At 41.7% G+C, this 27,112-nt stretch overlaps 1 protein-coding gene across 1 annotated transcript in view; it reads right to left on the reverse strand.

The window, feature by feature from the left end:
* Positions 1-7,470: 7,470 nt before the first annotated feature.
* The window catches only part of LOC109906514 (Kv channel-interacting protein 4), a 257,056-nt gene continuing 237,414 nt past the window's right edge, over positions 7,471-27,112 (reverse strand). The window contains exons 2-8 of the mRNA XM_020504237.2: positions 26,586-26,710; positions 13,895-13,964; positions 12,509-12,579; positions 10,645-10,752; positions 10,210-10,314; positions 9,901-9,963; positions 7,471-9,765 (exon numbers count right to left, since the gene is read on the reverse strand). Of these exons, the coding sequence (XP_020359826.1) occupies positions 9,718-9,765; positions 9,901-9,963; positions 10,210-10,314; positions 10,645-10,752; positions 12,509-12,579; positions 13,895-13,964; positions 26,586-26,710 (590 nt within the window). The 3' untranslated portion in view covers positions 7,471-9,717. The remainder of the gene's footprint in view (positions 9,766-9,900; positions 9,964-10,209; positions 10,315-10,644; positions 10,753-12,508; positions 12,580-13,894; positions 13,965-26,585; positions 26,711-27,112) is intronic.

The raw sequence follows: 27,112 nt of genomic DNA on the forward strand, positions 1-27,112 counted from the left end.
TGTGCTTTTTACCATTTTCTTTAATAAAAAGGTAGGCCTATGGTATACCCTCTAATACCCCCTCAATTCAAGTCTTGGTTTTAAGTCAACAGCCCTTCACTGACACTGAGGTTGGCCGAAGAGAACGTGGTGGGTAGAGGAATTGAGCCTATAGCCTATTTTCGTCTGTCAAACAGGTAGACCTACCTCTTTTCTTGAATAGGATAATAAGAAGAAGACAGTGTATGTAAACTTCTCTACTATTATTCTGACATTTCACATTCTTAAAATAAACTGGTGATCCTTACTAGGATTAAATGTCAGGAATTGTGAAAAACTGAGTTTAAATATACTTGGCTAAAGTGCATGTAAACTTCTGACTTCAACTGTTCCTAAAATCTGTCTTATTCTGAGGTCAATAAGTCTGATAAATACATCATGGGCAAGAAACATTGATTTTAATCAAATCTACTATAGCAGTAGCAAGTTACACTATGTAAAGTTTGTAAACCTAAAATTTCACATTTATATAGTGGCAAGAAAAAGTACGTGAACCCTTTGAATTATTTGAATTTCTGCATAAATTGGTTATAAAATTTGATCTGATCTTCATCAGTCACAACAATAGTCACAACTAGAGGTCGACCGATTAATCGGAATGGCCCATTAATTAGGGCCGATTTCAAGTTCACATTTTTTACACATTTATTTAATCTTTATTTAACTAGGCAAGTCAGGTAAGAACACATTCTTATTTTCAATGACGGCCTAGGAACGGTGGGTTAACTGCCTCGTTCAGGGGCAGAAAGACAGATTTTCACCTTGTCAGCTCGGGGGAACCAATCTTGCAACCTTACAGTTAACTAGTCCAACGCAATAACGACCTGCCTCTCTCTCGTTGCACTCCACAAGGAGACTGCCTGTTACGCAAATGCAGTAAGCCAAGGTAAGTTGCTAGCTAGCATTAAACTTATCTTATAAAAAACAATCAATCATAATCACTAGTTAACTACACATGATTGATGATATTACTAGATATTATCTAGCGTGTCCTGTGTTGCATATAATCTGACTGAGCATACAAGCATACAAGTATCTAAGTATCTGACTGAGCGGTGGTAGGAAGAAGCAGGCGCTAAACATTAATTCAAACAGCACTTTCGTGCATTTTGCCAGCAGCTCTTCGTTGTGCGTCAAGCATTGCGCTGTTTATGACTTCAAACCTATCAACTCCCGAGATGAGACTGGTGTGACCGAAGTGAAATGGCTGGCTAGTTAGCGCACGCTAATAGTGTTTCAAACCTCACTCGCTCTGAGCCTTGGGGTGGTTGTTTCCCTTGCGCTGCATGGGTAATGCTTCGATGTGGTGGCTGTTGTCATTGTGTTGCTGGTTCGAGCCCAGGGAGGAGCGAGGAGAGGGACGGAAGCTATACTGTTACACTGGCAATACTAAAGTGCCTATAAGAGCATCCAATAGTCAAAGGTTAATGAAATACAAATGGTATAGAGGGAAATAGTCCTATAATAACTACAACCTAAAACATCTTACCAGGGAATATTGAAGACTCATGTTAAAAGGAACCACCAGCTTTCATATGTTCTCATGTTCTGAGCAAGGAACTGAAACGTTAGCTTTCTTACATAGCACATATTGCACTTTTACGTTCTTCTCCAACACTTTGTTTTTGCATTATTTAAACCAAATTGATCATGTTTCATTATTTATTTGAGGCTAAATTGATTTTATTGATGTATTATATTAAGTTAAAATAAGTGTTCATTCAGTATTGTCGGCGGTGTTGAAAAATCATAATCGGTCGACCTCTAGTCACAACAAGACAAACAGTCTGCTTCAACTAATAACACACTGTAAACATTCACAGTGCAGGGTGGGAAAAGTATGTGAAGCCTTGGATTTAATAACTGGTTGACCCACCTTTGGCAGCAATAACCTCAACCAAACATTTTCTGTAGTTGCGGTTCAGACCTGGACAACGGTCAGGAGGAATTTTGGACCATTCTTCTTTACAAAACTGTTTCAGTTCAGCAATATTCTTGGGATGTCTGGTGTGAACCGCTCGAGGTCAGGCCACAGCATCTCAATCGGGTTGAGGTCAGAACTCTTGTTTCTTCTGTTGAAGCCATTCTGTTTATATACTTCTGTGTTTTGAGTTGTTGTCCTGTTGCATCATCCAACTTCTGTTGAGCTTCAATTGGCAGATAGCCTTACACTCTCCTGCAAAATGTCTTGATTCACTTGGGAAATAATTTTTCCGGCAATGATAGCAAGCTGTCCAGGCCCTGAGGCAGCCCCAAACCATGATGCTCCCTCCACCATATAGTTGGGTTGAGGTTTTGATGTTGGTGTGCTGTGCCTTTTTTTCTCCTCACAGTGTTGTGTGTTCCTTCCAAACAACTCAACTTCAGTTTAATCTGTCCACAGAATATTTTGCCAGTAGCGCCGTGGAACATCCTGGTGCACTTTTGCGAACTTCAGATGTGCAGCAATGTTTTTTTTGTACGGGAGTGGCTTCTTCCGTGGTGTCCTCCCATGAACACCATTCTTGTGTAGTGTTTTACGCATCGTAGACTCAACATAGATGTTAGCATGTTCCAGAGATTTCTGTAAGTCTTTAGCTGACACTCTAGGATTCTTCTTAACCTCATTGAGCACTCTGCACTGTGCACTTGCAGTCATCTTTGCAGGATGGCCACTCCTAGGGAGAGTAGCAACAGTGCTGAACTTTCTCTATTTATAGATAATTTGTCTTACCGTGGACTGACAAACGTCAAGGCTTTTAAAGATACCTTTGTAACCCTTTCCAGCTTTATGCAAGACAACAATTCTGAATTAGGTCCAGGTTCAATTAGGTCTTCTGAGATCTTTTTTTGTTCAAGGCATGGTTCACTCAGGCAATGCTTCTTGTGAATAGTGTTTTTAATAGGGCAGGGCAGCTCTAACCAACATCTCCAATCTCGTCTCATTGATTGGACTCCAGGTTAGCTGAGTCCTGACTTCATTAGCCTAGGGGTTCACATACTTTTCCCAACCCACACTGTGAATGTTTAAATTATGTATTCAACATAGACAAGAAAAATACAATAATGTGTGTTATTAGTTTAAGCACAATGTTTTGTCTGCTGTTGTGACTTAGACAAAGATCAGACACAATTGTATGTCCAATTTATACAGAAATCCAGATAATTCCAAAGGGTTCGCATACTTTTTCTTGCCACTAAGTATTCTGACCCTTAACTCAGTACTTTGTTGAAGCACCTTTGGCAGCAATTACAGCCTTGAGCTTTCTTGGGTATGACACTACATGCTTGGCACACCTGTATTTGGGCAGTTACCCCCATTCTTCTGTGCAGATCCTCTCAAGCTCTGTCAGTTTGGATTGGGAGCATCGCTACACAGCTATTTTCACTGATGTTCGATCGGGTTAAAGTTCAGGCTCTGGCTGGACCAATCAAGGACATTCAGAGACTTGTCCCGAAGCCACTCCTGCATTGTCTCAACTGTGTGCTTAGGGTTGTTGTCCTGTTGGAAGGTGAACCTTCATCCTAGTCAGAGGTCCTGAGTGCTATGGAGCAGGTTTTCATCAAGGGTCATTCTGTACTTTGCTCTGTTCATCTTTCCCTCGTCTCCCAGTCCCTGCCGCTGAAAAACATCCCCACAGCGTGACGCTTGGCATTCAGGCCAAAGAGTTCAATCTTGGTTTCATCAGACCAGAGAATCTTGTTCCTCATGGTCAGAGTTGTTTAGGTGCCTGTTGGCAAACTCCAAGCGGGCTGTCATATGCCTTTTACTGAAGAGTGTCTTCCGTCTGGCCACTCTACCATAAACGCTTAATTGGTGGAGTGCTGCAGAGATGGTTGTCCTTCTGGAAGGTTCTGGAACTCTAGAGCTCTGTCAGAGTGACCATCGGATTCTTGGTCACCTCCCTGACCAAGGCCCTTCTCCCCCGATTGCTCAATTTGACTGGGCGGCCAACTCGGTCTTGGTGGTTCCAAACTTCTTCCATTTAAGAATGATGGAAGTGTCTGTTGTTGGGGACCTTCAATGCTGCAGAAATGTTTTGGTACCCTTCCCAGATCTGTGCCTCGACACAATCCTGTCTCGGGGGTCTATGGACAATTCCTTCGACCTCATGGCTTGGTTTTTGCTCTGACATGCAATGTCAACTGTGGAACCTTATATAGACAGGTGTGTGCCTTTCCAAATCATGTCCAAATCAATAAAATTTTCCACAGGTGGACTCCAAGTTGTAGAAACATCTCAAAGATTATCAATGGAAACGAGATGCACCTGAGCTCAATTGAGTCTCATAGCAAAGGGTCTGAATACTTACGTAAATAAGGTATGTTTTTTTAAATGTTAAAATACACTGCTCAAAAAAAGAAAGGGAACACTTAAACAACACAATGTAACTCCAAGTCAATCACACTTCTGTGAAATCAAACTGTCCACTTAGGAAGCAACACTGATTGACAATAAATTTCACATGCTGTTCTGCAAATGGAATAGATAACAGGTGGAAATTATAGGTAATTAGCAAGACACCCCCAATAAAGGAGTGGTTCTGCAGGTGATAGCCACAGACCACTTCTCAGTTCCTATGCTTCCTGGCTGATGTTTTGGTCACTTTTGAATGCTGGCGGTGCTTTCACTCTAGTGGTAGCATGAGACGGAGTCTACAACCCACACAAGTGGCTCAGGTAGTGCAGCTCATCCAGGATGGCACATCAATGCGAGCTGTGGCAAGAAGGTTTGCTGTGTCTGTCAGCATAGTGTCCAGAGCATGGAGGCGCTACCAGGAGACAGGCTAGTACATCAAGAGACGTGGAGGCGGCCGTAGGAGGGCAACAACCCAGCAGCAGGACCGCTACCTCCGCCTTTGTGCAAGGAGGAGCACTGCCAGAGCCCTGCAAAATGACCTCCAGCAAGCCACAAATGTGCATGTGTCTGCTCAAACGGTCAGAAACAGACTCCATGAGGGTGGTATGAGGGCCCGACGTCCACAGGTGGGGGTTGTGCTTACATACAGCCCAACACCGTGCAGGACATTTGGCATTTGCCAGAGAACACCAAGATTGGCAAATTCGCCACTGGCGCCCTGTGCTCTTCACAGATGAAAGCAGGTTCACACTGAGCACATGTGACAGACGTGACAGAGTTTGGAGACGCCGTGGAGAACGTTCTACTGCCTGCAACATCCTCCAGCATGACCGGTTTGGCAGTGGGTCAGTCATGGTGTGGGGTGGCATTTCTTTGGGGTCCGCACAGCCCTCCATGTGCTTCCCAGAGGTAGCCTGACTGCCATTAGGTACCGAGATGAGATCCTCAGACCCCTTGTGAGACCATATGCTGGTGCGGTTGGCCCTGGGTTCCTCCTAATGCAAGACAATGCTAGACCTCATGTGGCTGGAGTGTGTCAGCAGTTCCTGCAAGAGGAAGGCATTGATACTATGGGCTGGCCCACCCGTTCCCCAGACCTGAATCCAATTGAGCACATCTGGGACATCATGTCTCGCTCCATCCACCAACGCCACATTGCACCACAGACTGTCCAGGACTTGGCAGATGCTTTAGTCCAGGTCTGGGAGGAGATCCCTCAGGAGACCATCCGCCACCTCATCAGGAGCATGCCCAGGCGTTGTAGGGAGGTCATACAGGCACGTGGAGGCCTCATTTTGACTTGTTTTAAGGACATTACATCAAAGTTGGATCAGCCTATAGTGTGGTTTTCCACTTTAATTTTGAGTGTGACTCCAAATCCAGACCTCCATGGGTTGATTAATTTGATTTCCATTGACAATCTGTGTGATTGTTGTCAGGACATTCAACTATGTAAAGAAAAAAAGTATTTAATAAGAATTTCATTCATTCAGATCTAGGATGTGTTATTTTAGTGTTCCCTTTATTTTTTTGAGCAGTGTACATTTGCAAGAATTTCTAAAAACCTGTTTTCGCTTTATCATTATGGGGTATTGTGTTTATTTTGATGACAAAAATAATTCAATCCATTTTAGAATAAGGCTGTAACATAACAAAATGTGGAAAAAGACAAGGGATCTGAATATTTTCTGAAGGCACTGTATACAGAATACAGCAACTGGTTAAGCAGCACACAAAAGGTTTTTGATCAGCAAGATCAGAGCAGGCCGGGGCTCATTGTTGGAATATCCATTACAGTGTGTAATGCAGCCTAGTATTATTTACACCATCCCAGCAGCTATCTTTGAAATATAACTTTTTTCTGTGCTTCTCCGAGCATGCACTTCATAGACAATAGGCTATGGATCATTTGATTGAGACCTCACTAAATAGCCTATAGGCACACTTGATATTGCGCGCCCAGGGGTGAATCAGAGGTGAGGGGCTGCAACCGGCACACATCGATCTATAGCCTAACAACTCATTCTAAAATACTGAGAAATATAGACATTTCATCAATTACAAATTACATGACCCACCCCTGGACTAAATAAAATATACTAAACCCTCCCCTTGATTGAAATTGAAAAAACATGACCCTCCCCCCTTTTTCCTCCAGATACCCATTCTGTACATTTCTATCCATCCCTAAGTGTCTGTCACAGTGCTAAAGTTGAAGGTATCATTTGGTAGGCACAAGCAAATTAACATTCAGTACAGAAGTGAGTACAGAAAAAACATGAGAAATTATAGTTGATTCATTTTAACAGGCTTTTTTCTGATGCATTTAAATTCTCCAAGATCATAGTTTGAGTGCATAAAATCAGAAATCATAGAACCCAATTACTACCCTCATGCACCTCATGCTATAATGATCGATTTAAATACATTAGGATGTAAGGTTGAATAACAGATTGACATAAGTCACTTTATCATAGGGAACTTGTTTTCCCAGAGACATATTCAGTAAGGAGAAAATGTTGAGATGGAACAGGTAGTACCTGAACTTGCCTAAATATCAGACTTATCATGGTTACGCCATGGATAATCAGTCTGAAAAAAGTCGCTGTTAAAAATATGCAATAGTCTCTACAAACGAGGTATTTTTTTTTACCGGTTGTCCGTGCTGTTGTTCCTTTCGCTGGAAGGTATTGGCGATCAAATGTCCATAGGAAAGTATTGTTTACCTGACTTTTTGCTGCACCGGTAGGTTCGGTCGCTTGTATTTTCCACCTCCTGATGCATTTCACGTGACGCACAATATGTGAACAATAGCCAAATGTAACCAAATGTAGTCGACTAAAAGCCTGTTCCCTGCAATCAGCTGGAAGGGCTTGTGAAATTAGTTTGGGACAACATTTAGTCTGTACTTCGGTTAAGCTCGGCCATTGTTGACATATTGTGCAAGTTGCATGCAAATTGCGTCAGCATTGAAAATACATACCGATATAGACCAGCGTACTGAAAGTCGTGTTAATAATGCTACTCGGTGGATATTTTGTCTCAGATGACTTCCTACATAAAGGACAAAAATCAGCGGACAACAGGTAAAGTACGTTCAAATGAAGTTTATTCAACATTCTGACTTGTGATGGGACTGTTCACAAAAAGTGAGCCTTCATGTTAGAGAGGAGTCTTCCACTCTTGGATTTGTAGAAGCTATACCTGAACTTGTTTTTCATTGCAGGCTTTTCTGTGCCCTACTTAACTTGACCCATATGTTTAGGAGATAATTAGCCAGCTGAACAAAATCATTGGTCAAATAAGATCAAGTTAGGTACACAAACAAGTTATTGTCCTAGACTTTACTTAATCATATGGACATCAGAACATATTCCAATGGATACATAAGGAATTGCCAGTTAAGGCAAGAAAAATGAATTGCACAAAATAGTGCAGATACTACCTTGCTCGTACCAACCTTTTAGATAGATGAGGACTAAATAGCAGGGTTTTTGGAACCACCTGTGAGTGAGATTGGGGAGGGTGAGGCCCCATCTGCTGCCCAGCTTGCTCTGTGCTTGCCGACATTTGGGGCCTATCAGGGCTCTAATCAGAGACATCCACGGCCAATCAGTCTTCATTATGCAAAGAACCTGGACACATGCCCCAAACAAGAGGAAAGAAAACACAGACCTCATCCAGAAGCAACCTCTATCCAGCAACACAATCTAGACCCTTAATACACTTGTAGGTGGTTTGATTCCTGGCCATTCTAATTGGGTTGAACGGTCAAATCTGATTTCCCTCATGTGGTTTTTAGACTTAGTTGGCATATATTGTTGCTTGCTAGCTTGTTGCCAGTTTAACAAGAACATGTAGTAGGTAACTAGTTTGTTTAAACACATTAGTGAAAGCTAAACAGCTACCACTTGTTTTGAAAGTTGGATAATCTTATCCTTGGATCATCTTATCCTTAAAAGTTTTTGAACATTCAAAGCAACTGGAAAACTTCCATGGCAGACATTGTTGTCCCCTTAACTTGCCACATAACTTCTGAGAAGCACGAGCACCACCACCAATCAGCCTACACCACTGTGCACACACCCGTCATTACTATGACAACCAGCAAATGACTGCTGTCTGAACACACAAATCCGATTTGGTCACTTGTAACCTACTGTTTAGACAGTCAATGTTCCAAAATGGATTTTAAAAACAAAAATGATTTGAGCAGTGTGAAGGCCTGCAGTGTAAACAAGGCTTGAAAGGTATGGATAGATACAAAGTGAAGTAGGTTATAACTCCACCTTGCCTTCTGACAGGCCGAGTGGAATTATCGCCATATTGATTACACCTGTCCAATCCTCCCATATCTCTGCAATCGCCTAGAAAGTTGGGGCTAGGGGTTGTTTCTGGACAGGGATATATATTTACAAAACTAAAGGTGACAGAGATCAGATTTGCTTGTATAACTTCATCCCAGTGAACCTCTTTATAAGACAGTGATCAATATACATTACATACCCAAGAAGACCGTAAATTCACCCCAAGAGTTAGCTTCTGCTTAATACTGAACATCTGACTATCCCTTTGTACACTGACTACCATATTATATAAATAAAATCAAACATACCACAAAATAGTGATTCGAAACATGAATGGAAACATGTCGACAGGAAACATCTCAAAACAGGGAAATACACACATGTAGGGTCACAAAATACATTTAGAAGCAGCATAATCTTGTGACAAGATGATCATTTCTCCTATGCGTAGACCCAAGGTAAGTAATACCAACCTGTGTGCTTCTAAGGATTACTGTCCAGACTCATCAAATGCAATGTGGAGTGCATTGTCTCATTCTAGTTGGCAAGTAAACATGAACAAAGTTGAACAGTCCTCAGATAGTATATACATATATATTTTTGAAATGGTACAATGTTAAGTCTACATTTTATCTGGGTCCTGGGAGAGCAAAGGATGGACCATGGTGGGTGGAAAACCGCTCACCTTTCAAACTCATTGTTGTCCATCTGTTCAAAGTCAGTGGCAAAATCTAACACAGCTGGGTTTCCTGTACTGCAGATAAATACTGACTGCGGCGCAGCTGTTAAGATCTTTGTACACAGGTTTGAAGAGTTCAATTTACTCAATCAAACCACAAAACTCAAATTGAAAAGGTAAGATTGGAAAACATCAATGCTTTTTTTGCAGTTATTCCAGAATGTTTCATACCGTTACATCTATACTGCATTTGCCGTGTGACAATACTTCCTTATGTTTGTCTGAACAGCGTACAGTTGATAGAATAGCGTCTGTCGATAGTCCGGTCCAGAGCTCTCCACGTCAGCCACAAGTTAAATGACGTTATCAAAGAGCTGCATCGATCTCATGATGTTCTCATCCTGGTGGACAAACATACATTTTAGAGATATGTCCCTACTTCACCGACAAATCTTATGTGAATACCAGAGGTACTAAATACTGCATTGTGCAAAACATATGATGCGATTGCAGAAAAGAAGGCAGAAATAACTCACATTTTGGCAGCAGTCAATAAACTCATCCATGGTTACAACTCCATCCTTGTTTTTATCCATCTTCTGTTGGTCAGGAAGGGCAGAGATGTTGAGACGCAATATGATGTAACAGTATAGACAGAAATAAACTGAAAAGATGGTCAACTGTTCATTTCATTCCACACAACAAATGTCACTGTACTTTGGGGTTATTTGTATCTAAATATGACAAGCATTGGACTATGGGTCCATACAATAAATGCTGCTAATGGTGAATATAATATGCACATTTTGGCAACAATGTACGGAACCTAAAAACAAAAAACATACCTGAAAAAATATCTCCACGTGTTGCCGAGGCGTATCGTCTTTGAGTAGGGGATATGTGCATTTCCCCATCATGTCATAGATGGCCTTCATGATGTCAAGCATTTCCTTTAAAACGGAGAGTTAATAAGATAATGGAAATGTTGACAAGTACATTATGCAATACCCGACTTTCAGGGTATCATACTATGAAACATTGACAAAGTAGGCGATCGTTCTTTACATATCATTAGACTGGTTGTCCAGTATTCAACAGACGGCATGCTTTATATCTACATACAGTAGGTCATCTCTCATACAACACGTTACAATCATTAGAGCAGTATGGTTATCCCTTTTATTCGTATTTAAAGAAATCAATATATGATTCACTCTGTTCAATCATCTACCGTATCAACATCATCGTTGACAGCAAGTTGCAACATTAATGGTAAGTACCTCCTTAGTAATATAGCCATCCTTATTAATATCATACAGATTAAAGGCCCAGTTGAGCTTCTCCTGGACTGAGCCTCGGAGCAGGATAGAGAGGCCCATTACAAAGTCCTGCAGTAGAAACACAACCCATTAGACCTTTGCACTTAAACAAACACAATACAATTGTACCAAGAATATCTCAAACATCAGCTAAACCTGAATGGATTGATATGATACTGGTACATCCAACATACGCAAAAGTATATTCATGTAGAAAGAATTAACTTGAATTGAACTTGGTTTGATTACCATATCTAGTCTAAAAGACATAATTCATTCATTGGTATCATTCTTCCCAACAATATTCTTCCCAAAAAGCAACAATTGAACAAAGAGAACATTATATCCTTGAAGTGCTGAAACTTAAATATAAAAGAATGCATATGATTTTTTTAGGATCCCAATGAAATAGGCTTGAGGGTTATCCAGTACTATGGGACAGAAGGTACCAGTGTTTATTAACACCAGATAACTAGGGTGTAGAGCAATGACAACATGTCTGTTGTAATACGTAAGCCTATACTCTTCCTTAATGTTAATTATATGTATGCTGAGGGGGATTACCATATATATATATATATATATACAGTTGAAGTCAGAAGTTTACATACACCTTAGCCAAATACATTTAAACTCAAGTTTTTCACAATTCCTGACATTTAATCCTAGTAAAAATTCCCTGTTTTTAGGTCAGTTAGGATCACCACTGATGCTGCCACCTCTATGCTTCACAGTTGGGATAGTGTTCTTCGGCTTGCAAGCCTCCCCCTTTTTCCTCCAAACATAACGATGGTCATTATGGCCAAACAGTTCTATTTTTGTTTCATCAGACCAGAGGGCATTTCTCCAAAAAGTACGATCTTTGTCCCCACGTGCAGTTGCAAATCGTAGTCTGCCTTTTTAAAGGTGGTTTTGGAGCAGTGGCTTCTTCCTTGTTGAGCGGCCTTTCAGGTTATGTCGATATAGGACTCGTTTTACTGTGGATATAGATACTTTTGTACCTGTGTGTACCTGTTTCTTCCATCAACGTTTGTTCTGGGATTGATTTGAACGGTATGATCAAATCAGCGGTATGATGGCTGCGTGGTCCAATGGTGTTTATACTTGCATACCATTGTGTGTACAGATGAACATGGTACATTCAGGCATTTGGAAATTGCTCCCAAGGATGAACCAGACTTGTGGAGGTCTACAATTTTTTTTCTAAGGTCTTGTCTGATTTCTTTTGATTTTCCCATGATGTCAAGCAAAAAGGCACTGAGCTGGAAGGTAGGCCTTGAAATACATCCACAGGTACACCTCCAATTGACTCAAATTATGTAAATGATCCTATCAGAAGCTTCTAAAGCCATGACATAATTTTCTGGAATTTTCCAAGCTGTTTAAAGACACTGTCAACTTAGTGTATGTAAACTTCTGACCCACTGGAATTGTGATACAGTGAATTATAATTGGAATAATCTGTCTGTAAACAATTGTTGAGGACTGAGAAGACCAACTTGAGTATCTCATCAGAGACTGATATACTGTATATAAGGAATCTCCACAACTGTATATTCTATATTAAAACCTGTAATGTTAAAAAAAATGGAGATATATAAATGGAACATTCCTGGTTAAATATAAACTAAAAAAAAGGTATGGACTAGTGTCTGTCAATCCTTTTCCTGGAGACCTGCAGGCTCTTGTTCTTGCCCAGCATTAACACACATGCACCAACTTTGACACTATAGAACCAAATCTCTAATGTAAAATGTATCAACGCCATTATACTTTAGAGAGTGACGTCAGTCAGTGATGAATTGTCAAGGACACACTAGCTTACCTCAAAACTCACAGATCCATCTTTATCTGTGTCAAACGCGTTGAACAGAAAATGTGCATATGTCGAAGCGTCTGAAACGAGAGACACAGTCTCGGTCAAACATTGTAATGACAAGTCACAACCTTAATTGACATGGACAATACATGCTGACAGCGGTTCCAACTAGACATTTTCAACTGTGGTGTTTTTTCTCCTTTGGTCAACATAAAAGCCATCATAAGTTTGTTTCCCAAAGCAGAGTAAGAATAAGAGATTTTAGAGTTGTTTCAATTTGATAGTTTTCCCAGTAGCAGGCCTTTAAGCAAGATGTATCGCTCCCTTTCAAAGTTGCATCTTCACATGTTATGGTTGCAACTCTCTGGCAATCCTAAAATATTTTCAAGCAGCATAACAGAACTAAGTGTCTGTGTGTGTGTGCCTGCGTGAGCTCTCAAACCTTGGCCTGTTTGCGACTGACTGACACCGTGTGTGTTTGCTGTAAAGATGAGAGATAAAAATAAAAATGTGCTGAGTTTCTTTTGTTGAGTTGTATGGGCTAATGCAGATGACAATTCCATCAAACGCAAGGAACCCAGGGGGACTAGCAGGAAAGACTGCCCCAGTCAGTGTAACAAATAAACGGAGCACAAAAGAACAAGCGATATAACGACATTACAATGTAACATTGCTTCTTAAAAGGAAATCCATCATTGTACAGTGGACAATAAGACACATACTGCAGATCTATTACCTACAGTATGAAGACAATATTGCTTCATGTACTGGTTGAGGAGAACGTATCTGTGTGACTTTGGCTGCAATCCAGCACTGTCATGTACAAACAGTTTATAAAGAAAAGGTATATATTTTTTATAGGTTTTTAACGTACTATAGGCACCTGTACTTTATCATTGGGAAAGAAATGAAGATGTGTGTTTTGCAGAGGTAGACAAGTCTTCCCATATCCCTGGCGTTTGTCTCTCTTGCTGTAATGCTAGAGACCTCCAGAGCCATATATTTTGAGCTATATTTAGCCACGGACACATCATATAAAAGTGATTTGGGGGACACATCCTCCAGTGTCTTATAAACATGTTTTGTTTATATTTGGGTGAGATATAGTGCCTTAAAAAACAACAATGTGTGAATAAAAAAATGGGAGAACTTCGAAGTAGAAGAACATGACTTTACCTTTGGGCTTTGTGAGCTGAATTAACTGAATATCGATGTGCCACAGAAGGTTCAGGTGCTCAGGTGCTTATTTCCAAGAACCCAAACCCCTGTCTTTCCAGTCATACCAATTCCAATGACCCAATTCCACTGGCTAATCAAAAGAAAAAGCACACCTTTGGCCGAACACATTTTGTCCATCCAAATGAACAATTCTCACCAGATGTGTCAACATACCTCCCTGTGGAAAGAACTGGGAGTAGATGTCTTTGAAGGTGTCTTCGTTGACCACACCACTAGGGCACTCCTGCAAGGAAAAGAGAATATCATTCCATTTGATTCAGACGCACAAGGCATTCTTAATTTGCCTCTGACATGGCCAACCCCATGCTGCAAGACATGAAAAAAGCAATATTTTGTACTGCTTAGAAAAAGACCGCCGTAGCCTTTCAAGTTTTTAAAGTTTATTTGTTACGTGTAAACAGTACAATGAAATTCTTACATTGCAGTGATAAAACAGAATAAAACGTTTAAGACTAAAAAAACTGCAAAAAGTATATACAGATCAGTGCCAGTGCCATTCAATGTGCAGGGGTACTGGAGTGGTTGAGTTGAGTTAATACATAAAAAGTGACTGGTAGTAGGATATATATGTAAACAGCAGCATACCACCCTGCATCCCACTGTTGGCTTGCTTCTGAAGCGAAGCAGGGTTGGTCACTGGATGGGAGACCAGATGCTGCAGGAAGTGGTGTTCGAGGGCCAGTAGGAGGCGCCATTTCCCAAATCACCAGGGCAGTGATTGGGGACATTGCCCTGTGTAGTGTGCCTGTCTTTTGAGTGGAACATTAAACGGCTGTCCTGACTCTCTGTGGTCACTAAAAATCCCATGGCACTTAATGTAAGAGTAGGGGGTGTTAACCCTGGTGTCCTGGCTAAATTCTCAATCTGGCCCTAACACTGTCATCTAATCATCCCCAGCTTACAATTGGTTCATTCATCCCTGTAACTATTCCCCAGGTCGTTGCTGTAAATGAGAATGTGTTCCAGTCAATTCACCTGGTAAAAAAATGGGGCTGAAAGGTGACTGGTAGTAGGATTATATACATACTAATGGTAATATATACACATGTGAACAGGAGTAAGTGTGACCAGTACCATGATAAATGTTAATAGAAATCAATGGACAGTGGCGTAATAAATCTAATCAATGATAATTGTAGTAGGAGGGTGGTGTTCAATCCCTGGGTTAATACAGGGCTTGTAGCGTGACAATGTCGGCGATGCATTTCCTGATGAAGCCCAAGACGGAGGTGGTTAGCTAGTCGATGCTATCTCTGGAGTCCCGAATCATATTCCAGTCAGCGCTAGCAAAGCAGTCCTGCAACATAGCCTCTTACTCGGAAGGACGATTTCTCTACAGAGCGAGTCGCTGGTACTTCCTGGAAACAGGAGCATAGACACATGATCTGATTTGCCAAAGGGGGGGCCTTGAATGTTTAGTTGTGGGTTGAGTAGCAGTGGTCTTTATCCTAGTGGCGAAGGAGACGTGTTGATAAAAGTTGGGCCTCACGTGTCTTACTGACGCAGAAATAACTCAGTAAAATGTTTGAAATTGTTGCACGTTGTTAATATTTTTGTTTAGTATACTTGTAGTGTGGTTTTCTTGATTTACTGATAATAGGACTCAGTGCTAGAGGCGTCACTACAGACCCTGGTTCGATTCCAGGCTGTATCACAACTGGCCTTGATTGGGAGTCCCATAGGGCGGCGCACAATTGGCCAGTCAAAACAGTGAGATGGGTACAATTAATCCATAAAACAGTAAGAGGAGTTCATGACTGGAACCCATTAGGAAATGTGTTTCAGGCAAATACACTGGCATTCAGTGGGGAGCGGTCTTCACCTAACAGCACAGAACTACAGTATATCAGATGCATTAGGCTGGCCATTATCAACCAAAAGAGTGTTGAGAAAAGTGTGTACAGTTCACAATAACCAAAATGAAATAGGGATATGAAAGGGTTTGTGGTGAATGGTGATGTCCTTTTTGAGAAGAAAATAGGGTTTGTGGGGCCTCTTATCAAATGAGGAAGACGCCCTCTGCACAAGTCCAGAGGTATACATGTATCTGCCCTTGTCAGCGCAATGGAAATCTGTAAAATTATATTATCACAAAGGCCTAACCTCTGGAGCTATTGTCAATGCAATCTAGCTTTTGTTTCTTACAAGCTAGAAAAATTGTGCTCAATTTCTGTTTAGATATCCACCAAGGACACCTTTTAAAAAGAATGCTTGACATGAATAACTGTTTCCTTTCATTCTCGTCTGTAAACAATGAGCAGCAGCATACAATTCAACTTTTATCTCGTCTCTGTACAACAAGACAGAACTAGAATATCAATATTTTATTTACACATACAAAATATCATTCGGATAATGTAAATAATATTGCTTGTGTCTCATTTCGTAATCTAAAGGACATGAATGGATTCCCAGCTCAAGATGCCATATGCCTTTAACCCCTAGAGTTGACGTCGGCACCCCCGCAGAAATCCCATAAAAACAAAGCGCCCGAACGATGATGAATACGATGGTGTTCTACGATCCTCACAAGCGTTACGGGACTCGTCTGAAGTCGGTCCCGCCAATCTGCCAACTTTTGAATGTAGCATCCGAACAGCTCGGGCTACACACTAATGACGCCTCTACGGAAAGATGACTCACGAACACGTAGAGTTGAAGTCGGAAGTTTACATACACCTTAGCCAAATACATTTAAACTAATTTAAAGTAGATGGCCAAATCGACTTGCCAAAACTATAGTTTGTTAACAAGAAATTTGTGGAGTGGTTGAAAAATGAGTTTTAATGACTCCAACCTAAGTGTATGTAAATGTCTGACTTCAACTGTACATGTTGATTGTTTTACAAGACTAGTCCGAAGGTAGCCAGTTGAAGTCAGACATTTACACCAGTTAAACAAGTGAATGGAAGTAGTTTAGTGCCTAAAAAAGGGGTTAAATACAGTATGTGTAAAACATATATTCATGTGGCCACCAACTGCATTAAGTACTGCAGTGCATTTCCTCCTCATGGACTGCACCAGATTTGCCAATTCCTGCTGTGAGATGTTACCCCACTCTTCCACCAAGGCACCTGCAAGTTCCCAGACATTTCTGGGGGGAATGGCCCTAGCCCTCACCCTCCGATCCAACAGGTCCTAGACATGCTCAATGGGATTGAGATCCGGGCTCTTCGCTGGCAGAACACTGACATTCCTTGCAGGAAAGCACGCAAAGAACGAATAGTATGGCTGGTGGCATTGCCATGCTGGAGGGTCATGTCAGGATGAGCCTGCAGGAAGGGTACCACATGAGGGAGGAGAATGTCTTCCCTGTAAAGCACAGTATTGAGATTGCCTGCAATGACAACAAGCTCAGTCCGATCATGCTGTGACACACTGTCCCAGACCATGACGGACCCTCCACCTCCAAATCGATCCCGCTCCAAAGTACAGGCCTCTGTGTAACGCGAATCCGACCATCACCCCTGGTGAGACAAAACCGCGACTTGTCAGTTAAGAGCACGTTTTGCCAGTCCTGTCTGGTCCAGCGACGGTGGGTTTGTGCCCATAGGCGACATTGTTGCCGATGATGTCTGGTGAGGACCTGCCTTACAACAGGCCTACAACCCTCAGTCCAGCCTCTCTCAGCCTATTGTGGAATGTCTGAGCACTGATGGAAGGATTGTGCGTTCCTGGTGTAACTCCTGTACCTGTCCCGCAGGTGTGATGTAGCGATCCCGTGCAGGTGTTGTTACAAATCAAATCAAATGTATTTGTCACATACACATGGTTAGCAGATGTTAATGCGAGTGTAGCGAAATGCTTGTGCTTCTAGTTCCGACAATGCAGTAATAACCAACGAGAAATCTAACCTAACAATTCCAAAACTACTACCTTATTCACACACAAGTGTAAACGGATAAATAATATGTACATAAAGATATATGAATGAGTGATGGTACAGAACGGCATAGGCAAGATGCAGTAGATGGTTTCGAGTATAGTATATATATATGAGTAATGTAGGGTATGTAAACAAGTGGCATAGTTTAAAGTGGCTAGTGATACATGTATTATATAAAGATGCAGTAGATGATATAGAGTACAGTGTATACATATACATATGAGATGAGTAATGTAGGGTATGTAAACATTATATTAAGTAGCATTGTTTAAAGTGGCTAGTGATATATTTTACATCAATTTCCATCAATTCCCATTATTAAAGTGGCTGGAGTTGAGTCAGTGTGTCGGCAGCAGCCACTCAATGTTAGTGGTAGCTGTTTAACAGTCTGATGGCCTTGAGATAGAAGCTGTTTTTCAGTCTCTCGGTCCCTGCTTTGATGCACCTGTACTGACCTCACCTTCTGGATGATAGCGGGGTGAACAGGCAGTGGCTCGGGTGGTTGTTGTCCTTGATGATCTTTATGGCCTTCCTGTGACATCGGGTGGTGTAGGTGTCCTGGATGGCAGGTAGTTTGACCCCGGTTGTGCAGACCTCACTACCCTCTGGAGAGCCTTATGACTGTGGGCGGAGCAGTTGCCATACCAGGCGGTGATACAGCCCGACAGGATGCTCTCGATTGTGCATCTGTAGAAGTTTGTGAGGGCTTTTGGTGACAAGCCACATTTCTTCAGCCTGCTGAGGTTGGGCGTCTTCACGACGCTGTCTGTGTGGGTGGACCAATTCAGTTTGTCCGTGATGTGTACGCCGAGGAACTTAAAACTTACTACCCTCACCACTACTGTCCCATCAATGTGGATAGGGGGGTGCTCCCTCTGCTGTTTCCTGAAGTCCACAATCATTTATTTATCATTTATTTTCCTGACACCACACTCCGAGGTCCCTCACCTCCTCCCTGTAGGCCGTCTCGTCGTTGTTTGTAATCAAGCCTACCACTGTAGGCCGCAAACTTGATGATTGAGTTGGAGGTGTGCATAGCCACGCAGTCGTGGGTGAACAGGGAGTACAGGAGAGGGCTCAGAACGCACTCTTGTGGGGCCCCAGTGTTGAGGATCAGCAGGGTGGAGATGTTGTTACCTACCCTCTGCCACTGCGAGGATGATCAGCTGTCCATCCTGTCTCCCTGTAGCGCTGTCTTGGGCCTCTCACAGTACAGACATTGCAATTTATTGCCCTGACCACATCTGCATTCCTCATGCCTCCTTGCAGCATGCCTAAGGCACGTTCACGCAGATGAGCAGGGACCCTGGGCATCTTTCTTTTGGTGTTTTTCAGAGTCAGTACAAAGGCCTCTTTAGTGTCCTAAGTTTTCATAACTGTGACCTTAATTGCCTACCGTCTGTAAGCTGTTAGTGTCTTAACGACCGTTCCACAGGTGCATGTTCATGAGTTGTTTATGGTTCATTGAACAAGCATGGGAAACCTTGTTTAAATCCTTTACAATGAAGACCTGTGAAGTTATTTGGATTTTTACGAACTATCTTTGAAAGACAGGGTCCTGAAAAAGGGACGTTTATTAATCTCAGATATAGGATAGACTAGGCTTTAGCGGTATACCGTATATACCCTAGGTATTTGGTATTTGGAAAAAGCCACAGGAAGGTTTTTCAATACTGTCAAAACCGTTAACTTGAAAATGTGAATATTTGTAGCTACTTTTCATGTAAATACCTGCAGTCAACTTGTGCCATACGTAAGAAGCTAAAGAACATTGCATTCTTCATTTCACCTGTCACATTATTATGTACCTTACGGTAGTCCAGTCAGGTGATGTTTGTTTACAAGCACACAGCGACACCGGAGCCTTGTGACTCACTCACCATCATGCAGGATACTCCAGGTGATCTAATTACACTATAGAATTCACAACTAAATGTTTGCCAGCTAAATATCTTAGAACTATTAAGTGAAGTGTCTAAAATGTTCTAAATACCTTGCTAATTTAGTAGCTAGTTAGCTATCTAGTTAAGTGGTGGGCTTCTTCCAAAATCAAGCATTTGCTTAGTAACAGCATAGAATCCCCTCCTGGATCAAGACCCTTGCAGGCTAATATTTGTTTTGAGCATGAAACAAACTGTGTAGCGTTTTTAAGTTACTTAATTGATTAGGTCAGAAACTGTACAAATTGTTCTCAATGTGCTCATTAGCATTGAGTTAGCATTCTCTATGACGATTCCTTAGTACTTGTTAGCATTTTGTTAGCATTCTGGTAAGTGATGTTTTTTGGGCTTTGAATATTAGTACTTGACTGCAGGTATTTATTTAAACTTGTGCACTCGGTAATATATACAATAGATTGCGTTCATCGTTTCTCCCGTTAGATTTTTCATTCTGAAACTTTTTCAATATGAAGCTTACCGGTACTCGCCACCTCTCATTTCCCAAAACAGCGGTTTAAGCCAGTCGGGTGTGTTTGTTTACAAAGAAGCACAACAAGCAAAATGGGTGCTTCATAAGATGAGTCACTCCTGCAGCGCAACTTAAGTGAGGTGATCAAGTTACACTTGTATGAAATGCATGACTAATTATTAAGTTAACTATCTAAGATGTGCCAAGCTGAGTTGCTAATGTTATATAAACTCGCAAGATCAAGCTTCTTGGTAATAGCTACAGAGACAATCCCCTCATGAATTAAGACACATATTCAGCTTTTACAAAATGTTATGCTGTTTTCAAATGAAACACAATAACTTGCTCGTTAAAGCTCTTAGAATTGATTTGTTTGGAAATCCACAGTGTTATTTTATCGCTATGAATACTGAGGTAGCACCGGTCATTGCTACGGTGGCAATGTGGTGCAATACCCCCAAAACAATAAGAAATTGGATAGAAATAAAGTGAACTTGACAAACTGAATGAACTTGACGCGAACACAACTAAGTTGGCACAAACAAAATATAAATTGGCCCGCAACCGGTCACTTACAACATTTAGAGAACTCGCCCATGCATGCAAAACTGTATCAAATCTGAGGGAGACAGCGAAGGTTGGTAATTGTGTGGGCCACAGCTGCTGTATCGATGTTTGTGGGTGAGGGCCAACTACATAAACAAGGCTGGTAGGTGGCACCCTCAGACTTTAAGGGCTGCCTCGACTTGTCGAGAGGCAAATCACATCAACACCAGCAGGCATTCGATCAGCTGTGTGGCACATGAGTTTGTGTTTAGATCGTTGATTATAGCTCCCGTGTATTATGGCACTCTTAATGGTCCACGGGATACTCCAAAAAAGGTGTGATAGAAACAAATATGTTTTTATCAAATGCAAAACCAAACCTTCCCACACATTAGATAAATTGTACAAGAGATTGTACAAGAGAGTACTAGAGAGCTGTGTACCTAAACAAAAAGGTTTCTCCTCTACAGACAAAGTTTGACGTAGACAATATTTATTTGAGCCTTTGTTGTTCTGCAAAGCTACAGTACTGCTAATTAAAATGATGTTTTGTGTTCTTGTCAAACCCCCCCCCCCCCCCACCTCTTGTTCACGCTGCATGAGGGCATATCGAGTAATTACACTCAGAAGGGTTACAGTATGTTGAGACATTAAAACACTTCCCTTAGCTCACCTCTATTGTCTGCTGGTCAAAATAGAGTGGAAATACAGTTTGTTCACACTATCCTCAAAATCCCAGGGACTGTTGGGACATTAGATGTCAAAACTAATTGGACTTAGTGACTAAATGTGAAAGTAATGAAGAATTTGTTCCAAACCAAAAAATTTCCTACCTCTGCCCTTTATACAGTGCAGTAACTCGACCGAGCACATTTGAGGAGACCATATAGATGAAAGCATATATGCGATTCAATAACATTGCTTAATGTATGCAGTCAATCCAACGTGATGATGGCAAGTCAACAAGGGCAGGGAGAATGTAGGTTTGGAATCCAGCCAATTGACCCAAATTTAAGCACCCGAACAATAACATGTTTACTTCAGATCACACAACATGCCACACTTTGCTGCATGTGTTGCTTTTCATGGCGAACATACATCTAAAATGGCTAACAGATACATTTAGAGGAGAGGGTTTGGATAAAGGCAGCGAAGACAGGTCAAGTGGGCAAGCCTGCTGAAAGAGACAACAAAAATATTTTCTATCGATTCCATCAAAAAGCTAGGCTCAAGAACCTGCAAGAAACTGCCAACTTCACTTTTGTCTCTTCGTCCATCTAAGTTTTTTTTATTTCAAATCTATAAAGATCAGCGTTTTGAAACGGAGTAGGACATTACCCTTTGCACTTCCATATTATATTTCAGGGGGACATATCCACTGGGGAAATCTCATGGGGACACTTGTATTTCAGACTTTGATTCTCAGAGGTGTGCTACACTGTGTCCCTTGTTGCTTCTTATTTGTTGTTTAATAAACCCATTTTAATATCCTTTCAGGAGTAGCTTAGGTCAAGAAGTCCCTGAATGGAAAAGCAGGCAAAGAAATAAAGTTTGAACTAAGTAGGTCACAGGTTTTTATTTTGGCTGTTTCGTGACATGATTCGGTGAACAGTGAAGTGTAAGGGAGCTGTGAAGGGTGTTGTGGGGTTAATCTCTGACCTCTCTGATTATACTGTCTACGTAAGCATGATCTATTCCTGGCTTTGAAAGTACTGTGGTGGGAAATTCTTGGTTACACTTTGAGGCTGTCACTGTAATAAATACAGCATATTTTACGAATGCAAAATCATGGATATTACAGTAATTCTAATGTACCTCAGATATTTGGTCATTTGAAAATGCCATTCAATGAAAGAGCAATTTCAGGGTTTTGCACAGGTCATCTGAGGCCATGGTCATTATTGTGGACACAGCACAGTGATTACAAACATGTTTCTATCAAATGCAAAACCAAACCTTCCCTTACATTATATCATTTGGTTACCACACATTTCGAGAGATGTACAACGGAGAGAGTACTAGAGAGCTGAATCAACTTCAAACCTATTCCTTTTATACCTAAACAAATCAAGGTTTCTGCTGTGCAGACACAAAGTTCGACATAGACCATTATTCTTTAAAGCCTTTGTTGTTCTGCAAAGCTACTGCTAATTAAAACTTTTGTGTTCTTGTCAACCCTCCCACTTTTTGTTCACGCTGCATGAGGCTATAGAGGAGTTACACTGAGAATGGTTACAGCACGTCGGGATTTTATACCGCTTCCCTTATTTCACCTCTATTGTCTGCTAGTCAAAATACTGTATGTTTGTGAGTCTTGCAGAGTGGAAATGCAGTGTGTTCACGCCATCCTTGAAACCCCAGGGACTGTTGGGAGATTACAGATGTCAACGCTAATAGTACATAGCGACTAAATGTGAATGTAATGAAGAATGGCTGGGCTCCAAACCAAATAAGGTCCTCCTCCTTTCTACCGTACAATGCAAAAATCCCCAGTTGCCCATTATTTTGGATACCACGGCTAGAAGAGATCTCGCTGACCTTGAAAGAGGGGCCTCAAAGGAGCATAGGGAGTTTAAAGAGTGTGTGTGTCTCAGTCACCAGATCTCAACCCAATTGAACTATCAACACACACCTCGCCATAATAAAAACTGAAAGCACGAACCACCGCATTTAACCATGGAAAGGTGACTGGGAATATGGACGAATACACACAGTGTAGTTATTCTCTCTGCAAGGCAATCAAACAAGTGAAATGTCAGTATAGAGAAAAAGTGTAGTCGCAATTCAACGGCTCAGACACGAGGCGTATGTAGGCGTACACATCACGGACAAATTGAAATGGTCCACCCACACAGACAGTGTGGTGAAGAAGGTGCAACACTGCATTTCCACTCTGCAAGACTTCATACAATGCATTTGGAAAGTATTCAGACCCCTAGACTTTTTCCACAATTTGTTACGATAGCCTTATTCTTAAATGGATGAAATAAAATATCCTCAACCTACAAACAATACCCCACAATGACAAGTTTTTAGAAATGTTTGCGTTCTTGTTAAAAATAAAACATAGATACCTTATTTACATAAGTATTCAGACCATTTGCTATGAGACTCGAAATTGAGCTCAGGTGCATTCTGACTCCAGGATGCACACCTCAGGAGGCTGAAGAAATTTGGCTTGTCACCTAAAACCCTCACAAACCTTTACAGATGCACAATTGAGAGCATCCTGTCGGGCTGTATCACCACCTGGTACGGCAACTGAACCGCTCACAACCGCAAGGCTCTCCAGAGGGTGGTGCGGTCTGCACAGCGTATCACCGGGGCAAACTACCTGCCTTCCAGGACACCTACAGCACCCAATGTCACAGGAAGGCCAAAAAGATCATCAAGGACAACAACCATCCGAGCTACTGCCTGTTCACTCCGCTACCATCCAGAAGGTGAGGTCAGTACAGGTGCATCAGAGCTGGGACCCAGATAATAATGTTTACATATTTTGCATTACTCATCTCATATGTATATACTGTATTTTATACCATCTATTTAATTTTGCCAATGTCATTGCCATTTTGCTGTTGCTGTCATTGCTCATCCATATATTTATATGTATATATTCTTATTCCATTCCTTTACTTAGATGTGTGTGTATTAGGTAGTTGTTGTGTTAGATTACATGTTAGATATTTCAGCACTGTTGGAACTAGAAGCACAAGCATTTTGCTACACTTGCAATAACTTCTGCTAACCACGTGTATGTGACCAATAAAATGTTATTTGAGTAGGGAGAATCTTGAGCGGCGCCGAAACAACGTTTTCAACCACCATCAACAAAACATGGAATTTCTTGTGGAAGAATGGTGTCACATCTAGAGTTCCAGACACTTGTAGAAGCTATGCCAAGGCGCGTTCTGGCAGCTCATGGTGACCCAACGCCCCATTTAGACACTTTATGTTGGTGTTTTCTTTATTTTGGCAGTTACCAGTACATAGTCAGCAGCATTCACATTCACAACTTGAACGGGCCCGTGGTGACTCAATGTATCTGTATTCATTTGATAAGCTTGTGAGATGAACTCATCCATGACAACAAAATCATAACTGTAATTTGTGGAATGCAAAAACCAGCCGCATGTGAAATTCGTTTCAATGACTCATCCCGGCAAGATTGGGAAGAAAATGTATGGGGAAAATAAGGTTATTGACAGAGGTTTGAACAGTGGCATCTCCACTGATGGAATTGAATGTGTCACAATCTGAGATGGCAATCTTCTGCCCCATGCCGATGCCCTGGCTCTGAATTCCTGAGTAGCGCCGAAGAGTTTGTCAGACGTGATGACATCTAGGTTGCAATTACCAGGAGTCTGGCATTCAAAAAGACGATATTCTACCACCCGTGGACGCTCACCCTGGAGCCATTTGATTCGCACCCAAGTCTGAGACGTCAAAGACACAGAGCCAAATTGCTCGTAATGGAGACTGTGCCAGACTACATTTGTCTGGCTAGTTTTAAATATTGCCTTTATTCTGCCCTTGTCACTGGGTTAGTGTGAACCAGAGATCAGGTATTTGACTAGCACAAAGGCCGGCTGATGGCGATATTGAGTCGTTTCATCTTATCCTCCAAAGGGAATATATACATATGGCTAAACACTCGTATGTCCCGTGGGCCTATTCGTACATAAAACATTCTCCATTCAGACTGCAAAGGCATCGATTTCCTCAACTATATTTCATGCAGTTAAGAAGTGATGGGTCTAGCTTCTGCTGAGAGAGGCCACTATTATTGAACATGCAAGACCTAAAGCCACCTTAAAAAGGTACTCAGCAAAATGACGTTGCCATGAGCAGCACCGCAGATATTGAAATGAGCGAGATGCAATACATTCTCTCTCACAGTCACACACAGTATCTGCGCATGTGCACGGGTTCCCTTCAGGCTGTTACATAGTGGTAGTCACGGGAACCAAACCACCGGAGAAGTTGATCCTCGCGCTTCAACAGCCTTAGTTGTTGCAGAAATGTACCCACTATACCGCTAACTTTCTGGATCTATGTCATATCGCTGAGCCTACCTTTAAAACCCTGGTCTTGGTTGAAGAGGAGACAAAACCAAAAGCTCTAGAGGTAGGAGAGCGGAAGGGGTCTAACAAATCTTTTGATGGGAGATCTCATTGGGTAAAGGAGTCGGGGAGATTACAGGGTGCCAATTAACAGCCGCCTCACTCATTAGACCACTTATCAACCCCTAATTCCAGTCTCCTGTGGTGAAGGGCTAATGGGTAGAGTTGACCTCCGTCCTCCCAGGGTCTCAGGTTAGGGTCCATGGGGGCCAGGGCCACTCAGGATGCAGGTATCATAGACCGTGGCTCCCTTCTTCCATTTGTCACCAGACAGTTTGGGTCAAATTCATTCTGGGTCATCTCATTACGGTTCACAACAGAGGTGACGATTTCAATTGTATACATACCTCTCTAAGGATCTTTGTGTCATCTGATTGTACGTTAGTCATAAACTAGAATGGAATATATTCTAGGTATGACCTAATTGTTCCTTGAGTACTCTAGAATATTCTCGAGTGAGACATCTTCCAACTGTGAGTACACTTGTGCCATTTGACAGAAGATCACACATAACATTTTTTGGTCCATTAAACCTATTGAATACTTTCAATGCCCCCCCCTACAATTCCATAGACAGAGTTGAAATGCCATGAACCCAAGGTCAGGGGACAAGTTTTAAAAAAGTTTCCCCCTGCACCAATAAGAGCTCAATAAGGCAGACGAAATGAAGTTCAATAGGTCAGATCATCTTTAGAAAGGAAAAACAAGTGTAGCAAGTAGACTACACACCTGGCCATAGTAGGAAAAAAATAAATAAATAGCTATCTAAGAATGGAGACACGAATTCGACTGGATGGAGGAGGACCTTAGCGGTGAGACAAAAAAGACCATGCACGTTATTTCAATGGCTTTGGATGCGTGGTGAAACTGGGCCACTTACGTTCTTGAAGCCTCGGTAGAGGATCTGCAGCTCCTTGCGGTTGAAGCGGGTCAAAGCCTCCAGTTGCTCCAGACCCTCGGGGCGATGGCGGACGGCCGACAGCTCCAACTCATCTTCCACGCTGTCTGAAGAGGAGGAAGAAGGAATCTGACTCATTCAGAACAATTCAACACAAATGGCTGCATTTCACCCATAAAAGAAAAGTGTGTCCTGTCCTACTTCAGTAAGTTTTGCAGTGCCACACAGCGTTCTGGAGCCCACAGAGGTCTCACAGCACTGACTCGCCCTCTAAGAACAGAGATTAGCAGTGTAGTTTACACTTGCCACGTTAACCAAAGGATTTATACGAAACAATAATGCTCTACCGTATGCTAGTTTGTGTTAAAGCAGCAAGGTTAATGGCGTTAATGATATGAATGTCAAACACATTCTAAACATGCTAATTCTGGATCCTTAAGTAAGCACAGCACTGCAAATATTGTGAAACCAGTTACTTCACAGGCTATTGTTATATAATTGTAGGGATA

The sequence above is a fragment of the Oncorhynchus kisutch genome, linkage group LG16 (assembly GCF_002021735.2).
Source record: "Oncorhynchus kisutch isolate 150728-3 linkage group LG16, Okis_V2, whole genome shotgun sequence".
Lineage (NCBI taxonomy): Eukaryota > Metazoa > Chordata > Actinopteri > Salmoniformes > Salmonidae > Oncorhynchus > Oncorhynchus kisutch.